Here is a 23,550-nt window from a genome sequence, read left to right as displayed (position 1 = left end):
AGGAAGTGGAAGCTGCATCACACCACCCAGGCAATGCCAAGAAAAGGCCGTCCCTCAAAACTCAGCGCTCAAACAAGAAGGAGACTTATGAGAGAAGACACAGAGAGGCCGACAATCACTTCGAAGAAGCTTCAGAGTTCAGTGGTTGGGAGTGGAGTAATGGTGCACCAGTCAACCATATCAAGAGCTCTGAATAACACTGGCCTGTATGGGAGGGTGGCAAGAAAGAAGCCGTTACTCAAAAAGTACCATCTGAAAGCATGTCTGGAGTTTGCCAGAAAGTGTGAGAGTGACCCAGCTGTGATGTGGGAAAAGGTTTTGTGGTCAGATGAGACCAAGATAGAGCTTTTTGGCCAAAACTAAAGCGCTATGTGTGGCGCAAACCTAACACTGCCCATGCCTCAAGACACACCATCCCTACAGTGAAGTATGGTGGTGGCAGCATCATGCTGTGGGGATGCTTCTCATCAGCAGGGACTGGGCATCTTGTTACAATTGAAGGAAGAATGGATGGAGCAAAATACAGGAAAATACTGCAAGAGAATCTGCTTCAGTCTGCTAAAAAACTGAATCTTGGGAGGAAATTCACCTTTCAGCAGGACAATGATCCCAAGCACAAGGCCAAAGCAACACTGGAGTGGCTCAAGAACAAAAAGGTGAATGTCCTACAATGGCCCAGTCAAAGTCCTGATCTCAATCCCATTGTGGTCCAATTGAAAATTGCGGTCCACAAGCGTCGTCCAACCAACCTGAACAACCTGGAGCAAATCTGCCAAGAAGAATGGGCCAAAATCACTCTGACACTGTGTGCAAAGCTGGTACATACTTACCCCAAAAGACTTAAAGCTGTTATTGGCTCTACCAAATATTAATGTGTGGGGGGCTGAATATTTATGCAAGCAAGATATTTCAGTTTTTTATTTTTCTTAAAAATATTTCCCAACATAAAACCAATGTCACCTTACAATAATTGATCTTGAGTTTAAGTGTTTTAAAATATCGAACAGAAATTTCAATGTATCATTTCTAAATCAGTAATATGACAGAATTGGTCAGGGGTCTGAATACTTTTGCAAGGCACTGTATATATATATATAATAAAGAAAACCACATCATTTTAAAATAAGTCACTTGATGTATCTATTATATCAAATAAATGAAACATAAATTGTTATTTAAAATGTAAATAAATGGCAAAGTGCCCATATAGAATATGTCTAAAAGAGTCTTCCCTAAAACAGAATGTTTGACAGTGAAGAAGCTAAAGATCAAACAGTCAGCTCTCACTTTGGATAAAATATGTATGCTACGGTTAATCAGAGAGTTTAAAGCTGTATGTACTTGATAAAAGGAAAAGGTACAGTATTGTTAAGAAGGATTAACAGTTGGAAGGCTTGCTGAGCTCAGAATGTCTTTCTGGGAATGTAAGCTGATACTAGAGCCCTCATCCCTATTGCAGTAGAGAATCACCAGAAGCTGAGTAAACAGAAGCAGTACGAGCTGTTCTGTTGATTACTGGAACTTGCTGTTATTACATTATATTTAGTTATATCAACTGAATCAATTCCAGGATTTTATAACACTTGCTCTGCTTCAAAAAGGTACTTGGACCTGTTTGCTTTCCGGTGTTTGTCCCTCTCCCTCATACCTTATTTTTGTAATTAGTTTACATTGGGACTATGTTCTGTTCTTCTGCAGTCTGCACTGATCTATTAGTACATCAGTGTCTTACTATTGGTGTTATGTCCGAAATAACTTTCATTTCACTGGTACTGTTTCCAGGAGGTGGGGTTTGTGGTAAATGGACCTTTTTGAAGCTTAGTTCAGCAGCACCAGTTGTGGAGGTGTCTGTTCCACGTTCACTGGTTTGGTGTCAGTCTCAAATTGACTCAGATACGCCCCTATTTTCAGTCTGATGGTTTCTGTTTGTATTAAGGGTCGTGATCGGGCTTAAAATGTTTGAAGTGAATGATAAATCTTTGTAAACATTTCACTTTCTGTGCTGTACAGTAATTCTCAAACTGAATACAGTAAAATTAGATCCAACTAAGGAACAAACCATACTTCTACTGTGACAAACCCACGACACACTTAACACTTTGTATTTATTTTGTTATGAAGCACATAACACGTTATTTATTTTATGTCTACATCATTTTTAAAAAGGAGATACTAGCTTTAAGAATGAATAGGATAACCTTTAACAAACAAGTAAAAGATCAACCAGTTTGAAGCAACAATTAATATGTTTTACTTCCTAGTCTTCTTACATAGAACAAAGAGACATTATTTAAAAACATTGGTTAGTTTAGATCTAGTGACCAGAGTTTGAGTTTAGCCTTTTCTAAACCTCCTCATTTTGTGTTTGAGAGGCAAACATTTACGAGATACGTTAGTTCACTCTCATTTTTCAAATAGAAGACATTCACATGTTCTAAGACCTGCACTTAACATAAATAGCAAATGTTACTCATGTGTTCAGTGCAATGCAACACAAGTAACTAAAATCTTCACTCATCCTTCCACAGGCAAACAGTTTGAAGTAAAACGTGTTATCATTTTTACAACATGCACAGTAATCTATATGACAGAATGCCCATGTGGACCTGCTTTATTGGAAAAACATATCACGACAATTAAAACACACATAATACGACGGAAATACATTCAGTATGCTGTTACAGCACATTTTATTGCTCAAAATCAGGTTAGTTCTTTAAAATACCTGGGGATAGAACGTGTGAAGTCTTAGAAAGGTAGTAATACTCCAGGTTGAGTCCATCAGGGAAATAAGGTTCAACGCTTTTTCTTATTTAAGTTAATTATGCTGCTTGAAGTAAAATATGTCAAACCAAGTACATGTTTAGTCTGCTTTATTTAACCTGCAGTATTAATATATTATCCTGTGCAACATAGTAAAAAAAGAATATTAAAACAATCACTTTCTAATGCACGTTTGAATGTCAATATCCTGTATACTGTATTTATTTAGTGCATTGCCTAATGATCGTCCTTTTGTATCCAACAAATATCGACATGATAAAAGTACTGTCATAGTTCTCTATGAAAAGCTTTGACAAAATTCATACTATCCTGGTAGAAGACCTTATATAAAAAAAAGATCATGGATACTGCACAACATAATTGGCCAAAACACAGTAGTGCCTTTCATAGTGGACCACCATCACAAAGCGCTTTACAAGATATGAGACTAGCTAGGCAGTGCAAAGATCTTGTGAATATTTTTTTTATATATATATATATATATATATATATATATATATATATATATATCAATAAGACCTGACACAGAGGGCATTACCGTGCATTACGGACCATTCGGGTAATGGCACTAGTGCATCCAAATGGTCCATAATGCCTGGTAATGCCTGATGTGTCTTATTGCTTTTATACTTCAAATGTTACAGCACAATTAGTTAACATTTTAATTTCTTTTTCTTTATTTTTTTTAATGTATCCTTACACATATCATTTGAAAATGATCATTCTACAAAATATAGTCCTCCATTATAACATTACCTATGAGCTTCTCTATTATTGTACAAAACAATGTTTTTAAAACTGTATACTTTTATTTGAATAAACTGAGAACACAGATTAGAAAAAAAAAAAAAAAGATTATACAAGTGCTAATTATTATTATTGTTATTATTAGTATATGTTTTAGTTTTTTCCTTGGTAACTTCTGGGAAAGTTGCCTTGTAATTGAACAGTAGAAGGAGTGTGTCTGTTGGAAGTGGTGCTACTTGCTGAAGATGCAGCAGACTCAGGGCGTGACCCGGTTTTGCTTGTCGTTGATGGTCTAGTAACTTAAGGCTATTTTCACATTGCTGACCAGTCAACGACATCATTTCCCTGCGTGTAACCACCGATGGGTAATAACTGGACTGTTGTGGACCTAATTGAATGACTTGTGTAGCGACAGCTCAAACCTGCAGCAACACTCATTTTTGCCATACAGACTTAATTTGTTTCCTTATATTGGTTGTATCTAGTCCAGTTGAAGTGTCACTAACAATTTAATGCAAGAACATGACATGTATTCATTGTAGTACAAATATTACTGTTTTCTTACCTCTACAAATTGGAACAGGAAAATCCCAAACAGCGGCACTGGCAGTGTTGGTAATGCATGTTAACTGACTGTGCCCATCCAGAACATATCCAGTTACACAGCTGTACCGGATCGTATCACCAACGTCAAACTTCATCCCATAAAGAATACCTTTCGGTGGAACACCAGGATTTCCACAAGAACTGCTTTGTAATTCTGAAGAGAAAACAATGTAATATATTAACTTAGTGGAGAGCCCAACCACATTAAATTACCAAATAATCAAATTAAGAGTGTAAGGAAGTCATTTCACCATTTTAATTTCTAGATGTTGAAAATGGAAAATGTAATTAGGATATAATCTCCTTAGCCATCATCACATCTAAAGTGATAGAGACTCCAAGACCAAGGTCCTATTTTATTAGCAGGGGAAAGCATCATTGTGCTTCAGCTTTGAAAAAAGGAATTAAAGCTACTGCATGTTTCACCGTGTTTATATTGTGGGTGACTGTGACATTGTGGATTTGCTAATCAAATAACACCAATGTGAGAGGAACCCAACATACAGGGGCAGGGGTGGTTGCCCAGGACAGGATTTAAGTACATTGAAAAAAACACTGTATGGGTTTTGTTTGAATGTGTAGGGATGACAGAACAAATTTGCAAGGCTTCAAAAAAAATCAATAAAAGGAGTATGCATGTTGTGTGCAAGGCAAGCACAAACATCTTCAGTATCATCCTGTATTATCTCGTGCTTGATCCTGGAACAAAAACATTACTATGACTGTAGTAGAACATTATAACAACTTTTTCTTAAGCCCCTTTCATACTGGGGCTCCTACCTGGGTCTCGACCTGGGTTCTGGCTACCCGGGTCACAATCCCGTGTAATGTACCTGGGTCGTACCCACCATAGGATGTGGGTTGACAGACTTATCCCAGGCTGAGCGAAACAAAATGCATGATGGCTGTTTATTAGTCAACGAAGTAACAAACAGCCACGCCTGCATGAATGTTTCACTTCCACAAAGAACACTTCTGTTCAGCCATATTTCTGTTGATTGAGACACACCATGAGCCAGATTGCAGCAGGGATGAAGAAACATTTGCTCTAATCAACATTTGAGCTGACAATTCAATCCAGAGAAGCTTGGATGGATGTGTCCGTAACAAGCTGCTCCAGGAATTGCTATGCACGTTGTGTATTGCTTTTCTGACCCAGGTTGACCCTGCTTCTTCAAAAAGCAATGTGACACAGGTTTAGTGTCTTGTTGCTTTAGTGTCTTGTTCTTCTTGTTGAAGAGGCAAAACATATAGTAAATAGAGATGGAGCTTACCAATACTTGGCATACTTGTATAGACCATGTCAAAAAAATTAGTCAGGCCTGTAAAGATTAAATGTAAAAGTTAAGCAGGACACATTGGGCCAAAGTTGGCCTCTCCTTTTTTTTCGTGTTGTACTTGTTCACACTGGAATAAAAATAGGGGGACACTTTTACATCTTCATAGGGCTGACCATTTTTTGTCAAAACTGCATCGTTTTTTTATAAAGAGATGCTTATACCAATCATGATTGCCCTGGTTAAGATGAAGCATTAGTTCCCTTAAAACTACGGGCCTCATTTACTAAAGGGCACTAAATTTAGAGGTAGCACACATGTAAAGTAGTGAGCCTAACGTGTGATGAATCTACATTTATTGCCCCATTTACTAACAGAAAACACATTCATTTATGTCCACAATATTTGGCTCATTTATATGCCATAACACACACTAAATTAACTGCAAGCAATAATTTAATGTGCACAATAATATCTAAGACTACACTCATGTAAAAAGCCCCAGCAGTCCAGGTGTATCTTTTGGTCAGTGGCTTATTGTGAACACAGACACAGCGCTTAGCATGGGACATGTAGAGGCAATGTAAAGTGAAACTGCACTGTTTACCTTTTAATTTTAACATGTATTCCTTGCCTGATTTAATGTATACAATAAAAGTCATGTTGTGCAATGGCATATTTTTCTTTTTGTTCCGCTTACTCGAGAAATATTGATTGATGAGATTGCGTTGATGTATTGTATCATTTTGGAGTTCTTCTTTAAAAATACCCGCCTCTTTAGTATAACATGTGTATTCAACATTGTATGAGTGACATTTCCATTAAGCCAATCACAGCTCACAGAGGTAGTAATCAATCAATCAATCAAACCAATCAAATTGCACACAGGATCAGTTTCCTCATGCACATGTGTAACAGCACAGAACACATAATTCTGATTAGTATAGTGAAGCGAAGGCTTGTTTAAACTACTTATTTTACTTTGTGTAAAATTTTAAATCAGTAATAGAAAACATTTCCAACGTCAGTCTGTCTAGTAACATGGTTGCTGAGCACATTACCAAAATGGCAGTAACATTAACTTTAATGTTATTGAAGAGCTTTTAAGTTTAAGCATGGACAACACAACCACTGGAAAGCCCTTTTTAAACTTCAAAAATCCATGGAAAGTGCAAAATTACCTTGAAAGAAACTAACTGAGATTACAACAGACGGTTCATCATATATTACTGGGCAAAAGAGTGGACTGGCTAACAGAGTGCTGGAAAAAATTAAAGTACCAGTTTTCTTTCACTGCATTCTGTATCACATCACAGTTATCAAATATGTTATAGAAGTCATAAAAAGGCACAGTCATAGTGGTACGAAATCACATTTTCATAGCTTCCCAGTATATATTTTTTTTCAGTATTGCTAAAAACATATTTTGGAATATAAGTTAAATATTGAGACTTAGCATTATCTCTGACTTATTTTTTTGTTTTGTTTTTTTGGATTACCAGGCAATGAGGGTAATGTGTTTTGTGTAAAGTAATATATTTGTGTATATTGGCCTACATACAATTTCTATGGACATTTTAAGGCAGATTATTATTATTATTATTATTATTATTATTATTATTATTATTATTATTATTATTATTATTATTATTATTATTATTTTACAGTGTGGCCCACCTAGTGAATAGGCTTAATTTAAATGGCCCTTGCTGCAAGATGAGTCTGACACCCCTGACCTAGACAATCAATTATCATTTGTGGACTTTTTCAAGACCAAGTAATTCAGCAAGATTTCACATTAGTGAATCAAACAAATACATCATAAACTGAATGAATCAAACAAATCAAGTCAGTAAAAGAATCAAACTGCTCATCACTAATTTTCAGGATTGAAAAAGAGGTTCAAGTAGTGCGCCAGTCAATTATCACTTTAATGGGTGCACTAAAATTAACGCCCTTTAGTAAATACCATGCAAGTACAGCTCATCTCATTATTCTGAGCTGGGTGCTCATTAAAATACATCAGTATGCATTACCATAACAATCACATATTCATTCTGATTACATACTGTGAAACACTACATTTAGTGAGGGCCATAATATGCCAATTATCGCACACAATAATGAATAACATTGCAATAGTATATACATAAATCAGTACTCTGCATATTAATTGCAATTATGGTGCACCATAATATTTAGTGCTTTTTCTAAATGAGGCCTTATGTATCTATCTTATTTAATGCACTTAAACTGGATATTGTGAACATAAATGTGTATAACTGTAAATTGACTAAGGTCCATCCAAAATTATGGCTATTTTCTCAAAGTGTGCAGTGTAGGTTTTTCAATTTAAAAAAATGATGATATTTTTATATAGCTTGAAATATTCCTATACCTTCCTGTGAAAGTGCTATAGAAACCAGTCATTTTTGTCACAGTTCATGATATTTTATTTTGGGTGAGAAAAAGGATCCTCTTATATTAGCACACAATACCTTTCCAGTGCACGAGAGAGTATAGCAGGCAATACAGCCTCAGCAAGATCCAGCTATTTTTCTTATATGTTTAAAATTTTTCGTGGGCCTATCAATTTCATTTCTGATGCAATGTGGTTAGCAATATCAGTGTATATTAAGGTTGATCGTTTAAATGGCAAATGATGTAGAAATACAGTAGCAGACAAAGGAATTAAAATGCAATTCATTGTTAAATGATGGAAAAAGTATGTTTTTATGTGCTATTGTCTTCCCCCAGTTTCCAAATACGTGCATAATTTAATCAAATACATATACTAATAATATGTGTAAAATCTGCTTCTCATACAGCACATCGCACCATACAAAAAAAACTTCTTTTGAACTGATATCTATATATCTATATATAGAACATGCTGTGTATGCTTGCTCTAATTGATAATTTTGAGCAAACTCTAAATTACCCTTTTCTTATTTAATTTGTGTATTTGTCAACTTTAAGCTTAATATATTATTATTATTATTATTATTATTATTATTATTATTATTATTATTATTATTATTATTATTATTATTATTATTCTCCTCTGTGAATGATAATTTTATTATAAACTTAGCTGTTTTACAGTCTTATTATGCATGTTGGTGGCACCACGTAAAATTATATTTGAATTCGGTTTCCCAAAGTAATACTCGACACATGTTTTCAACTGTAAAAAATAAAACACTGCTGGAACTACTATTTGTGTATGTTATGTCACCATGTAGTATAACAAATAATACACAAAAAATGTAGATATAAGGCTGTGATTCAATCTTGGTTTTCTGGTGACACTGATAAAACATTCAAGCTAGCGCTCTTGTGATTTAAAATTAATTATTATGGATACAAATATACAAATACTACCTCTTAATGTTTTTAACAGTTTGAGTATGCTTTATTTAATTATGCAGTCAATTATTAATTTATTTATTGTTTGCTCAAGGCCACTCCTATGCACTAGCTTTCAATCTAGATATAATCTATAATACTGTCTCAAACTACACAGTCGCTTAGCTAAGTGACAGCTAATGCAAAATATGTAAATGTTCACAGGTACTTGTGCCAACTTTATTCATTTAATTTCCCAAATTAAGTTACTGCTGCTTTTGTAAAATAACCAGAATCAAAACATAGTAATTAAACTGCCAACTTGCATTTTCCTTCTTTAATGATTTAAGATCATTATTATTGCCTCTTATGCGCTGACTTGTAATTTACCATGAAGTGAAGGTTGTGGACTGATGATGAGATTTTCATTCTCGAGTCAAGAAAGAAAACACCTTTTAGGTACTGCAGTTCAAAATAACAAAATAAATCAAAATAAATGCATATCGAAACCAAATAACGTTAGGTTATTATCATAACCCTGGTTCTCTGAAATATTTACCTTCAAAAGACCCGAAAACTACAATGAGCGCTCTGTTGAGTTGAAAGAGCTCTAAACAGGCAGCTAGTATCTGCACTCTGCAGTCCGACACAGTGAACAGCATGGATCTGAGAAAGTCTGAGCTGGCTCTTTGCAGGATTCACCGTAAGACCCAACCATAGAAGGTGGCCAGTGACAAGTTCTGTGCAGGCCTGTGCCTATGCTGGAGACTGGGCACAAATGAGCCAGTCATCCAGATAATTGATGCTGTTCAGTCTCAGTGGGGTCAGGACAGCTTCCATGGACTTCGAAAAGGCAGAGGAAGCTAGAGAGAGGCCAAATGACAAGACAAGGAATTCGTGCACTGTTCCCTGAGAAGCAAAAGTGGAAATAAGCGTCTTGGAGGTCGCCTGGCCTGATTGACTGCAACAGTGTTGCATTCTTAACATTTTGAACCTCCTTCGGCTCAGATACATATTGACCTGTGAGGCTGAGGATCGGTCTGAGGCAGCCATCCAGTTTGGGCGCTAGAAAGTACCTGTAGTTGAACCCTTCCTCCAACTGGAGGGGATCTATCATATTAATAGCCTATTTTTGCAGCAGCTGCTGCTTCCTGAGACACCACCGTGGCGTCCTGTGAGTCTGTGACTGATTTCACATTCATGCCCCGAAAGGGACACCGGTTGGTAGTGGGCCACGTAGGACCGGTCGGTTCGGTACCGGTTCAGTGACTTTAGCACCAGGTCCGTACGAAACGGTACCAGGAGGTTATGGGCATGGTACCGGGTCGGCACCAGTGCGGTAACCTCGGTCCAGGTTAGGTACCGGTACGGTACCAGGTCGAGAATGGAGCGGGTAGGTGACCTCGGTACCATACGGTACAGGAACACCGGTTCACAGTTTTGATTTGATCTGATTACCACTTTATATTTAACAAAGCTATAGTATCATTACAAATACAATCTTTGTACATCTGTGGAAACAAAATGGTTAAGTCAACTATAAAATACTTGAGCTTTTATCAACTGTATTTGTCTGTGTACATGTTTGTATTTGAGAGTTCTGGCAAACGTATAGAATTTGCATTGCTTAAACTGAAGGTGTCTACCTAAACTGAATATGTGAATGTTGAGTGCACTGTGGTATACTACGTGTTAAGCCATATGTACGTTTTGTAACTATAAGGTTTATAACCGGGTTGCTCGTGTATGATGCAGACATAAATATATTCCATTTCAGTTTTGAAGGTTTTAAAAGAATACTAATTACTCATCACTAATTAATTACCAATATGATAATATACAAAGGAAAACACTGCACTGATCGCTTCAAATGTCAGGTCTTATAAACTCCCATTACTATATTGACTTCAATGTTAGAAAAATGTTGCCAGCGAATTGCTTTGCAAAACAAATGCACAAACTGATAAAAAGTAATTACAATTTTAATCAATTGAAATCTCCATTAGTTATGAACTTGCATTAAACACCAAAGTGACTAACTCGCTTTATTCTTTGAAAGGAAATCTTGAGCACTATCTAACAAACACATTTTTGTGTGGAAGCAATGGAATAGAGATATGATGAACATTATGAGACACATCATATTATTGGTGGCATAATGAAGCAAATGTAGGTTCCAGAACTACACAACCAAATGAAAACAGTCGGCAGAGCTGAATATCCCTAACAGGTTTGCTTGTTCTGTTTTCTTGACTTTATTTGTGCTTGAGAAAATAAGTCAAAGTGACAATAGTCATAACTTACTGTGATAATATTATACTAGAGTAAAATACACTGCAGTAGTCTCCGACTAAGAGAACACCCCTCGGGAAGCAAGCAAAGTGTTCTCTACGACGGAGTTGAACACCAGACACAATATGAATCAATAAATATGTATTACTTGTCATGACGCACGTGCATCAAATGAACTGAATAGTAAAAGAAAAGCAATAGGCAAGAGTATGTTAATAATAAATAATACTATAAGTAATAAAGTTACAGAAAACTAATGTTAATAAACTGTCAAACTAAATTAAGACAGCACCCCTATACACGTTAAAAAATGCAGCCGCAATATACACATGCACATTATTTAACAGAATGGTGAAACAACTCACCAGAATGGGAAACACCAAATTGTTCAGCGACTTGTGTCTGATTCAATTTTTTTTCAAGAGCTCGAACAATTTCCATCTTTTGGTAGCAAGAGAAACAGTGGCACATTTTACTGTTTGTTTACGTGCCATTCAGGAGTCAATGATATGATGGCTGTTCTGGAAAGATTTAATAAACTAATCAGTGTGCCTCAAGACTCTCTTGCAATGACAAGTCACTTTTGAAAAGACTGAATAAACCATTAGGGAAAGTGAAAAATCTGACAGCTGTCCAATCATTTGTGAGCAGAGGCAGGGTGTTAATATGCCGGGTAAGCACTGAATTTCACCGACTGTTATTGAGAAAAATCCATTTGAGTATTTAGAATTTGATTTTCTCTCTATATATTTTTTAATTTCACCAGACAAGGGAAACATCGTAGTAGATATCGTTACGAATCCACTTTCTCTGAATAATTGTACTGGAGATTTGCCAAATTTGCCAAATTGAAACAAAGCGAGATGCTATATATGCTCATATTTTATTCATGGTTATCTGGGTAAACATGCTATTTAAAAATATTTGCATTGCGTATTTTATATAAATTATTTAAAGAATAAGCACAGCACACACAATTACTGCCTGAGGCTTGGCCTTTTATATATTCTTTTTTTTTTTTTTTTTTTTTTTTTTTTTTTTTTTCCATAATGCACTGTCTTGGACATTTCCTCTAAGCAGCATGCTCTGATAATAATGCAGATGACAAACTTCTTTGACAAGAAGCATATTTCTCAAATCAATACAGTATTTTACTAGAAACCAGTGTTAAGAACCTGGGTGTTTTGGATGAACTGCAAGCTGTTCAATAAAACACCTGGTCAGTTCCAATGTCAACCCTTAAGGTTACAAAAAACTCCTGAATTAAGATATCAGCATCAGCTTGACACAACATTAGACATCAAACCTCATCAAATGAGAGTGAAGGCATGAACAAGGAAGCTCAGAGCTAAAGGAACTGCATGGGTACTCCTACAACAAAGCGAAACCTTTATTTTTACTGAGTTTGTATAATTAAAGACATCCAAATATAAACCCGAGAGCTGAGGAAACAGCTTCATTAGAGTTGGCAGCAGGTGAGGAACAAATGAGTATCATCTCCTAGCAGTAAAATTCCATGTTTGGGTCACAATCCATCCACTCCACAGTAAAAATGTCCTTGTATGCCAGAATATATATACTTTTGAGTTATATTCTCCAGTGAAATTGTATTAATAATGCAATACATTAGACATATAATTCATTTTGACGATTTGCATTGCTTAATTTAGTGAAAATGTTACAGATGATGCCATTATTTCAATTTTTGTAGGGCTGTATGAAGGGTACATTTTAACATTCGAAGGTTTGGAACACATTAACGAAGTAAGGTTGAAATTTACTAATTTGTATAGTTACTTGTTTATATTTGATATAAAGTCCTATTATATTTCAACTAATCTATGTAAATGGAATAAAACATTAACAATTAGTTTAAAAATGCGTTATACAGAACAGCAATCATGTTTTTATAACAAATGAAAAAAACACGCATTGTTTATGTATACGTAATCGCTGCTGTTGTGATATATACAGTAAGCTTCCATTGTAGCAGCACCTTATTGTTGCCAATAAAAAAAAAAAAACTCCAGCGCTTATGCAAAACAAAGCTTTATTTAAAAGTCACCGTGCCAAGCAGGTTATCAGTCACAGTCACATTTTACTACTTTAATACAAATAATAATAAATATTAATATGAACTTACACACGCGGCTTGTCAAGTGATCCCAGAGATTGGTCGAGCCTCATAATACGAGTAGTTTGCATTTCTTTCAATACAGTTAGAAATGATAGTTCTGCCTCCGGATAACACAAGCTTTTGGGGGTGGGGTTCAGTTTTCAAAAATAAAATAATTTAAAAATTAAACCAAGCCTTTTTTGTCCATCTTTACCACGATGTGAGCAAACTGCTTGTATTTGGTGTGACGTATCAACATTTCTGATCCACCGGTCTCTCCACATTTCTAGCTTTATTGTGAGACTCTCATAACGTGGCATGTCATTCTGGTAGAGAATGATATCAGATGCCAATCGCGGAACGTCGTCCAGTGGCAACTTGATCAAAATTCCAGGAATCAGTTGAAGTAATGCTCGCACATTCTTCTTTGAGTCATCGGAAAAACCTGGTTTTCAATTGACACAAGACATTATCAACAAACGGAATAATGATCGATTTCTTATAGTAATCTCTAGGTGTTTCTGCCAGATGATTTGTGAGGTGCAACTGTCTACCAGCTGTGCGAGGCATTTTCTCGTCCCCCCCCCATGAGAGTCTGGATCAGCCCCTGCTTAGTCAATACACATTTGGTCCTAAATGATAACAATGGAATTGGTAGAGCTATTTGCACATGCAAAGGTTACATTTTGCTATAGATAATTATGCTGACAATTCTGAATATTTTTAAGTCAACAGTAATATTGTATATAAACCATATGGGGTTTGGAAATACAGTAACACCAGGATCTGCAGTACTACATAAGACAAGAGCCAACTGTAATTTTCATTAGGGGGTAAAGTTCAGGGTAAAAATGTTTATATCAGTTGTCATATGCTTTACACAAACTAAGAATAAGAAGGAGATGGGTAACATGATGTAACAGATAAAAGAACATATCTCTAAACATAACATAACAAGGAGACTATATAACTGGACTACTCCTTTTGTAACCATAACAAACTGGCAAATTCTATAAATTGTAAGAAATGCTCCTTATCTGACCAAAGTTCTCTTTCCAGCTGTACAAACTATTTGCATCTGTCCCAAAGCACATGTGACTTCCCCAAGCAGCTAATTCTGGCCGTACTGCATCTATTGTTATCCACCAACCTCTCATTTATTCAGTAAGTGGAAGATTAAGGACCTTCTGAGTCTGTAAATCAGAAAGCTTAAAATCATTAATAACTTACCAAGCAAGATGTAGAGAAGTCTGTGCTAAATCTCTACATCCAGTGCAACCTCTCAAGGGAAGGATAGGCCAGAAGTACTTTGGACTAAGAAGCATGGTATGATTATACATTTGACCTCTGCTTCCTAGTGAAAGTCAATCTGCCTAACAAGGGATTGGTATATGCTATTTATCCCAAAGGTAGAGAAACAAGTTAAAACCCAGTGTCACATAAACGTGCCAGAAGTTTAGTGAAGTCTGCTATGGCCCCAAATGATTTGTGTACAGCACATAACCATTTCACACTTCACCACACCACAAAATGTGTTGGTCTTTGCACAATAGAGGTCCTATGATTTATATCATTCATCACATCAAGGCTGAGGCACATCAGTGAACACTGAGAAGGGGGTCTGGAGCAACAGCAACCTTTTGTACCTACTGTTGTGATTAAGGCTTCACACACAGACACAGACACACACACACACACCTTTCCCAAGCACCAACTACTTTTTACAAGAAAGACGGTAAAGAAAAATGATCTAAAATTTGCAGACCAATTAACAAGCAACATTAATCCTAGTCCAATAAATGTCAAAAGTGGATTCGCAATAAAAATTGCTGCTAACGAAATAAGTTATTTATGCATATTGAAAGCGGGGAAACTCAAGTAAAAAGTTGATTTATTATTCAGAGAAGATTTTTGCTTGTTTTTCAAAAATTTGCATTTGCCTTTGTGTTCCTTTAAAATTTGTCCAAGGTTTCTGTGTAGGAGTGTTGCAATCCTGAGATTGTGCCGGTTCTAAAGTTAAAGAATTAATTTCTAAAGCTGAAGTGTGTTGATCTCATGTTTGGTAGTGCATGCTGCTACAAGGATAGCCCAACTTAAAACAACCAATATTAAAATTAGAATATGTTTTTCTTCAATTACCTACATTATGTACAGGGTTCAGTTTTCTCTTTCTTTTAATAATCATTTATTTCACTTTAAACCCTTACGTTGAATTCCAGTTGTTTTTGATACCATAACAGTGTGTGTGCTGTTTGTCTGGATATGCTAACACTCTCTGGCTCTCTGGTGTCTTGTTATCTGTTCAGTGTGATCCAGTTGTGTAACCAATCTCAGTCTCCCCACTCTCCATAGGCAGTTTCTAACCGAGTCCAAAAGATTGACTGGGATTTTTATGTGACAGGACAAGTTCCCTATTAACAGAATCGATTAGCTATTTGAGATATAAACATAAAGATGCTACAACAGCCCACGTGTCTAACTTTTAGTTAGTTCAATAACAGTTATGTGATGCATATATTAACAAAACTACTGTAAAACTAAAAGGAATTTCAACCGTACCTGACATACCGGTAGTTATTGTCTTCTCTCGCTAAATTCTCAGTTGGGAAAAAAAAAATTGCTCACCCCGAGATTATAAAACATACTGCCTGGGGTAGGGTGCTTGGATAAACCCACAGACTTCACCCTCTGGGTTCACGTAGCATTCCACCCATTGGATGGGAATTAAATTCTCATATCACACAATACATTATTCTCTATTTAATTTAGGCTTCCCCTCTTTTCCGAAGCATAAAATCTAAAACGATAATGAATATCCTTCATACTACAGGAATCTTCATCAGCACCATTAACATGCCTAACCTCTATGCTCTCCACTTATGAGGAGGAACAATTTTCCAAAGGCAGGCATTAAAATATTTCAAATGTCAATATCTTGGACCAACATACCCCCCCACGCCCCCCCCCCTCTAGAATCATACATTTTTGTTATGATTTATTTAACATTGATTTCCAGGGAACTGTTTTGTTTTTGTTTTCCTTAAAATGGTAAGCTTAGAATTGTATTCATGTGTTTAAAGTCAATATCTACTATTTCCAGATTTTGTTCCATACAGTAGTTTATCTTAAAGATTCCTATAATCTTTTATCACACTTAATTACTAAGCTTTGCAGTACATGCTTCTCAGAGGTAGATTAGTCTAGTGTTGCCCTCAATTTTCTGTAGACTAATGTATTTTTGTTCTGCTATAATTACTGGTGCAGTGTGTGGGATTTCTTTTTAAAGGCTGTTAATGGCTGCTTGTATCATTGGTTTTAGAATTTGAATTGCTTTTCAAAATCACCAGGATAATATATAACAGATTGTAGATGTTCACAGAGAAGAAAAGGGTGTCCCTCCTTATCAGTGTTCAGCGCACCATCCAGTGTTACATTTTTGGAAAAATATAACAAACAAGGATGCTAGTTTTGCATGACCATTTCTGAAGAATGCTAGTTTTGCATGACACGTCTCTTTATTCTTAAAACTGAAAATAATATATGTAGACGAGACAGGCACAGCATTATATAAAAGAATATAGAATCACCTATTAAACATAAGAAATAAAACAAGTAAATAACCAATAGTTTAACACTTTACAAAAAATGAACATAACATGAATGACCTACAATTAGTAGTTTTAGAAGAAATACAATTAGACGATGTACAATGTAGAATAAAGGAAAACAAATGGATAAACAGATAAAAAAAATACTGTACATCTCCATTATTAAATACACAGTACAAAGTAAAAGTTGTTTCCTTCTCAAACTACATAAATACAATTGATTTTTAATATATTGTCAAAAGGCCCTCAGTAATTGAACATTTCCATTCTCTTTCCATTTAGAACATTTTGGCAAGCACTCCTTTTCAGGATGCCAGGAACTGATGTTTTTTTTCACAGGAAATCTGCCAGAAAGCAAATGGATATTTGTTTACACCCTATTAGTTTTCAGCATGATTCTGAAATCTGAATATTGCACCGTGTCTGCATTTTGTGTTTGGTGTGTTGAGGGGAACGTTTGTTCGGTTATCACACTTACTCAACAAGTAGCTCACAACTATCTATCTATCTATATCTGTATCTATCTATCTATCTATCTATCTATATATATATATATCTATATATAGATATATATATATATATATATATATATATATATATATATATTAGGGCTGTCAAATGATTAAAACAATTAATCACGATTAAATGAAATTTTTGAATGTGCTCAAATTTGGCCCTAAATAAACAATTTTCCATTTAAAAAGCAGTGTGTTATGTTAAAGGCATACTGTGTTTATTGTAAGGGAAAGAAACACAAAATAATCTGTATCAGAAAGTTTTAAAGCATTTCTTTTAGAACCAAAGTTCACTGTAATTTACAGCTTTTCATGCCCCCAATGTTAATAGGCCTACTTCCTGAGCAATGAATGGACTCCTTATCTTCATCGTACTCAGACTCTGAACATAAGGATAGGGCCTTTTTTTTCTTTGGTGGCTGTGACTCTGTTGCTTCGATGGGTTGCTGTGCAGGCCTCTTCCTTCAGCAATTCGTTGAGCTCATAGCTCACACCCCACCCCTCTCAGCTCTGGGAAGGCATTTCCGGTCCTTGAACCTTGGGTCGAGTGCTGTGGCGATCTTCAGCCATGTGATGTTGGTGTTTTCCTTGCGTTTCTCCAGGTCTGTTGTGAATGTTGTCTTGAATCTTACCACGTAGGCAGGATCATCATCTGAGCTCTCCATCATCCGAGAGAGGTGGCACAAAGCAGGCAACACTACTGAGCAGGAAATGTACTTCTTGCCTCCCAGGAGTTCAGTCAAGTACCTGCAGTGGAAGATAATTAAATCACTTCTGTCAATTGTGAGAGGCTTGTTGCAACTGTATGATAAAAGCTATTACCTGCAGGGCTCCAGTAGTGCCTCCAGCTTCAGCAGTTTCTCCAGTTCAGCTGTAGTTGGCATGGCGATGTTTGTTTTTTGTTGTGCCAGAATATCACTCAGTGGTTGTTGGTTTCTTTGAACACGTTTGATCATTTCCAGAGTGGAATTCCATCTTGTTGTGACGTCTTGTGCAAGTGACTCCTTTTGCCCATTTGCAACTTGCTGAAGTTCTAGCACTGCAGCGTTTGGTGGACTGTGTTTGGTGGACTGTGACTTTTCGTCATTTGGCTAGGGCTTTGTCAAACCCGCTGTTCTGTAGGGACACTGTGACTGACCTTTGCAGACTGTACGCGGTGCAAGGCAGGTGTTCAAAAGGCAGTGTCTCGCAGCTGCAATCATGCTCCGTGCACTGTCTGTTCCAAGTGTGGTAACTTTCTGTTCAATGTTCCACTGTTTTGCTACATCCATGAAATTCTCAGCACATGTTTCAGCATAGTGCCTCTCCTGTTTTCATGACGGTCAAATCATGTGAATGCAGTTTCAAATTGTCATCGATGTAGTGCGCTGTAACCCCAAGGAAGCTGTGGTTACTCATCGATGTCCTGTGGTCTCCAGTGAGAGCAACAGCCTGTGTATTTTTCAACTCCTCCACTTTCTTAGCCCTCTTGTTTTCGTACAGCTTGTGTATCCTCGTAACGATGGTGGCTCTTGATGGTAATTCATATGTTGAGTCATTTGATGCAATCCGAATGATGTCCCTCAGGCTGTCATCTTCCACAACATTAATTAGCCTGCAAGCTGCAGCTATCCACTTCACTATTGCGTTTGTTAGCTTGCTGCTCGTTGACTTGTCCATTTGCCTCCTGCGCACGAACTCTAAAAGAGTAGGCTGCTGCTGTCCTGCATTGCTAGCCCTCTCACTACTGCTGCCGGCGTCAACTCTGTGTTTTGCTTGTAAATGATACTTCAGATTCGATGTACTTCGGTGATACACAAATTCACCCTTACAGTAGCTGCAAATAACTTTTATCCAAAGACCCACCTGTAAGGGTTTTGTAATAAAACCGGTCGTTTAAAATTGAGATGTCGCGGGTGTCAGGGTCCAATATAAATCATTTCCATTCACTCTGTTGAAATAATTTTTCATATAAAAAGCAGCACACCGTTTTAATTCATACTGCGGAGGGTAACTGCTTCTCATCAACTTAAGTCTCCAATTAATTTGATGCATCTTCCTCTTTTTTCAAATGCCCAAACTGCTGCATTGAAAAAAACAATTCACAACATAGGAGGGTTGTTGCTAGGGAGCCAACATCCCTGCCCTATGACTTTTGCTTGTGCATTGCTTAAAAAAACGCTACAGCAAGTAGATACTTAATTTGCTTTGTGTTATTGTGCAATGCGTGTGTATATGATAAAAGTGTCATATTAATGCATTGTTTTTAATTGCTGTATATTTTAGTTTGTGGCAAAATAAAATGAACAGTAATTCTACATGAAACTGTCTTTGTATAGTGCAGCTAAGACATTTTTGTAGTCTAACTGTGCATGAGGAGACAACTCCAGGACCGCAAATGATCCGAATCCGCATATATATTGTGAGGCAGCTCACAGGTTTACCACCAGGAGCCGTTCATGGCAGGCTTGGGACAAGCCCACAGGTGTTTCAGGTAACACCCAGGTAGACCTGTAGTCAGCGTACTTGCCTGCCATTCAGTCATGGAGTTAACGGGAGAACAGGCTGCAGGTGTGGTTAGGTAGGGGATCAGGGTTATATCATTATCCTCAATTGGCCCACACCTGTAGCCTGTAATTGTCCAATTCCTGGATGATCAGGAACTCTTTAAAAGAGAGCCTTTGCAGCCAGTCAGCTCTGTCTTCCAACCTAAGCCTACACCCAAGCCTCAACAGTATAAATGTGATACGTACTGTAAGAAGGTGGTGCTGCTTTGCGTCTGAGATCCCCTTTTGTTTGCCGGTGCTGGGGAGGATTACCTACCAGTGTCCTGGACTAACCAGTTGGAGATCTCCCTGGAGTCTGCACTTCAGGATATACCAATGCTCCACAGTTTGGAGTTCTGCCCAAAGATTGGAGACAGACTGCGCTTGTTTTCCCCAAGGGGGCAAAAATCTACCATTGCCTAAAGGACATTCTGAGGCGATTACCGACCTGGTGAAAAGCCAAGTGAAACTACTCACTCACCAGCTGTATGTGGTTGACCGTCCAGTTGGCTTACATCGTTTTTTCTGTGTTTAGTGTTATGAATCCTGTTTGAACTGTTCATTTTCTTTTTTAATCATCTCGCAAACAGTCGTTTCTGTTTAAGAGCAAGCCTTTTCTTGGATGTTTTGTGAACTTCAATAAAACATTGTGTTGGAACCTGTCTGTTTCATCTGTATAAACCCACACGCTCACATATATACTAGAGGCTTGCCGTAATTCTAGTGGCAATGCTCAGCTCTCTAAGCTAATCCCATTGGTTCCTTAACCTATATAGTCCAGGCTCACCTTCCACTATTTGTTCTGCAAGTCTTTCTCCTCCACCTACCTACCACCTCCTTTGCAACTGTATCTCCCTTCTGTAGACATCTGCTGTAGACATGTGGCATCCAGAGTTACTTAAATGTAAAAATAAACTAAACCAGCTTTACATTATAAAATGCAAAAGTTAAAAAACAGGCTTGACAGTCACTAAACCTATATCAAAACCTGTATGATAATTTGAACAACCTTGCACACAACATTAGCATTAAGACTGATCTGCTTTATTAAACCACAGCCAAGGGAAAACCATATGATAATGCGTGCTGAGCGACTCCTAACTGAAACAAGATATAAATAATTTTCATATGACAATATCAATTGAGAAAATGCAGTATAATGAAGCTCGCTTGGGAATAATGAGATATGGAAACAGATTCACATCAGTAGCTGAAAGCAGCAGGATTTGATTGTTTGCCAGTAGAAAGGTAATCTATCTCTGAATTAACAGCAAATCTGCGTTTTTTATAAAGGTACACCAAACCAAACCGACAGTGTGGCACCTGATTGGTTCTTGTTGTATATCATTGTTAGTAAATTAATCATTGTCACAAAGACGGCCAAGTGGGCGGCGTCAGAACCAGGAAGGAATGAAATATACAAAGACGATGATGTGAAATGAAATGATGATGGCGCTTGCTTGCGCCGGTTTATTGTAAAATAAAACAGTTGAACAAACAGAAAACAACAGGACACGGCACTCTATGCCAAAATAAGAGAGACAAACAAAACGGACTAAACAAAACAAACAATGGACTAACAAACAAACACGGTGAGCTTCTATTTAACGATGACTACTATTCTTATTATTATTTCTACCTCCGTCTCCTATCCCGTTCTCCACTCACCGAACACCAAACCGCGAGTATGTGACAACGTGCATCTGTATATACTGTTGTGCTGGGATTCAATTACTAATTATTCACTTGAATCCCAGCACGTGAATTAATAAAGTGCAATTCCCCGTGCTCACATATTACTACATTTTACTTGCACGTGAAGTGCTGTGCAATCCTCGTGCCTAAATACACATATACATTTTTAAACACTCGTGTTACACAGACCCGTTTATATCCCGTGTACCAATGTCTATACACCAACATTTAAACACACCACACGCAACACATAACAGATAATATACACAGGGGAGGGCACTTTGTTACATCATATATAGGGATAATCAAATATTTGGAAAGATAAGAAATGTATATCTATTCAGGGATACCAAGATACTTAGTGAAAAAGTAGTCTGAGTGAAGTAATACAGCAACAAACCCCACCCTCAGTTGTAGTGCTTTCCTAGAAAAAGGAGTAGATTTTGGAGTGCCGTTCTACTTGTGAGATGTCTTTCACATTCAAATATGTAGTATATTTTTAAAGAGGAGATGATACACTCCCCACCCATCTTGGTGTAAATCATTTGTTGTTGCCATAATTTGCAATGGTACTGTGCGTTTGGCTTACAAATATTAACCCACAATTTGGCCTGAATAATTTAATTGTACACATTCATAGCATAATTGCACCTAACATTGTACACATTCATAGCATAATTGCACCTAATTTAGGAACTTTGCAGTACATCAGCAGATGGATATTTAAATTATTTCACTTCACATATTCTCAATATAAGTGGTTCACTGATTTTTTCAAAGGTTTAATAACAATGATAATGAAGTATCCCCTGTGATGCATACTTTTATGGGTTGCTCATGTTTCATCCACCTCCAGATACATTGCCTATGTCTTTGGGAATATTTGTTTCACTAACTTGGAGGAATTGGTGAATGACCTTTACTTTGATCCCTATCTCATGGCAGGAAGCCATATTCAAGCTTTTTGTTGTTATCATGATTGATCCAAAAGGCTGAATACATTTACGTCAGTTTACTGCAGGAAAGATAGATGTTCTGTATATTGCTGGGTGTATACTTCTTTGGGCAACATTATACAATTTGGAATAAGCATATGCATTAAGAGATTCCGAACTGTGGATGTACAGTACAATATGCAATAACTACCAAATTGTACCTGGTACTGACATCTGTAATGTGTAATGTGTATATGTAATGTGTATCTAATACAGGATGCGATTTGATAGGGGAGGACTTCCCTGGCTCTGCTTTTAGTTGTCATCCCAGGGAAGGGGGGGATAGATAAAAGATTCTGAATTTACAATGATTTCCTCTGGAAATTTTAAACCTATTTAAAATTATAAATGTGCCGCATCATTGTTATGCAAACTTTCAGATTCCACTCACCCGTAATTGTCATCGAACAGTAGTGCTCTACATACCGTAACAAGACAAACTAACCAAAGAAAATTAACTATGTTAACGTCTTTCTGCTGCTGTATTTCAAATGGTTATTTTTTATTATCATCAAATGTGCATACTATACTAAAGAAAAAAGAAATTAAGACAGGACACTAAAAATCTATAGTAGCTTTTTTTTTAAAACAGCCCCAGAGCCAAAGACTGGAACTTTTACCCGCCAAGTTACCCACAAGTCACCGGCTGAGCAGAGTGAAAAAAGGTCAAGATTAACAACAATTAACCTATTAAGCTGTTATAATACATATGTTGTATTATGTTCCATTTATTGTTGTTCCAATCTGCGGGCTCCATGTATCATTGACTTTTCTTTCGTATCTTGACTTTTCATAGGTTTTTGTGACTTTGTTGACCTACCCACAATGTATTAAAATCATTCCTGTAATGTAGTTTCATCCCTGCTGCTGTAGTTTAGAAACGACTGTTTGTTTCAAACTACTTTCGTATGCAAATGTACAAATCTCATTATAATACCAAAGTTTCGTGCTTACCCTTGCTGCATTATCATTTTGTCCTCATTTACGACTTCGGTTTGTGCCTGTTATTTTTCGCATGGCTCTCACTAGCTGTTCATATGTG

The 23,550-nt window shown here is 36.8% G+C and overlaps 1 protein-coding gene across 1 annotated transcript in view; it reads right to left on the bottom strand.

Annotated features, from left to right (window-relative positions):
• LOC121313977 (CUB and sushi domain-containing protein 3-like) overlaps positions 1 to 23,550 on the bottom strand; it is a 217,890-nt gene that overhangs the window by 95,136 nt on the left and 99,204 nt on the right. The window contains exon 4 of the mRNA XM_041246746.1: positions 4,097 to 4,291. Coding sequence (XP_041102680.1) covers positions 4,097 to 4,291 — 195 coding nt within the window. The remainder of the gene's footprint in view (positions 1 to 4,096; positions 4,292 to 23,550) is intronic.

The sequence above is a fragment of the Polyodon spathula genome, chromosome 4 (assembly GCF_017654505.1).
Source record: "Polyodon spathula isolate WHYD16114869_AA chromosome 4, ASM1765450v1, whole genome shotgun sequence".
In the NCBI taxonomy this organism is placed as follows: Eukaryota; Metazoa; Chordata; class Actinopteri; order Acipenseriformes; family Polyodontidae; genus Polyodon; species Polyodon spathula.
This window is presented reverse-complemented; position numbering and strand designations above follow the sequence as displayed.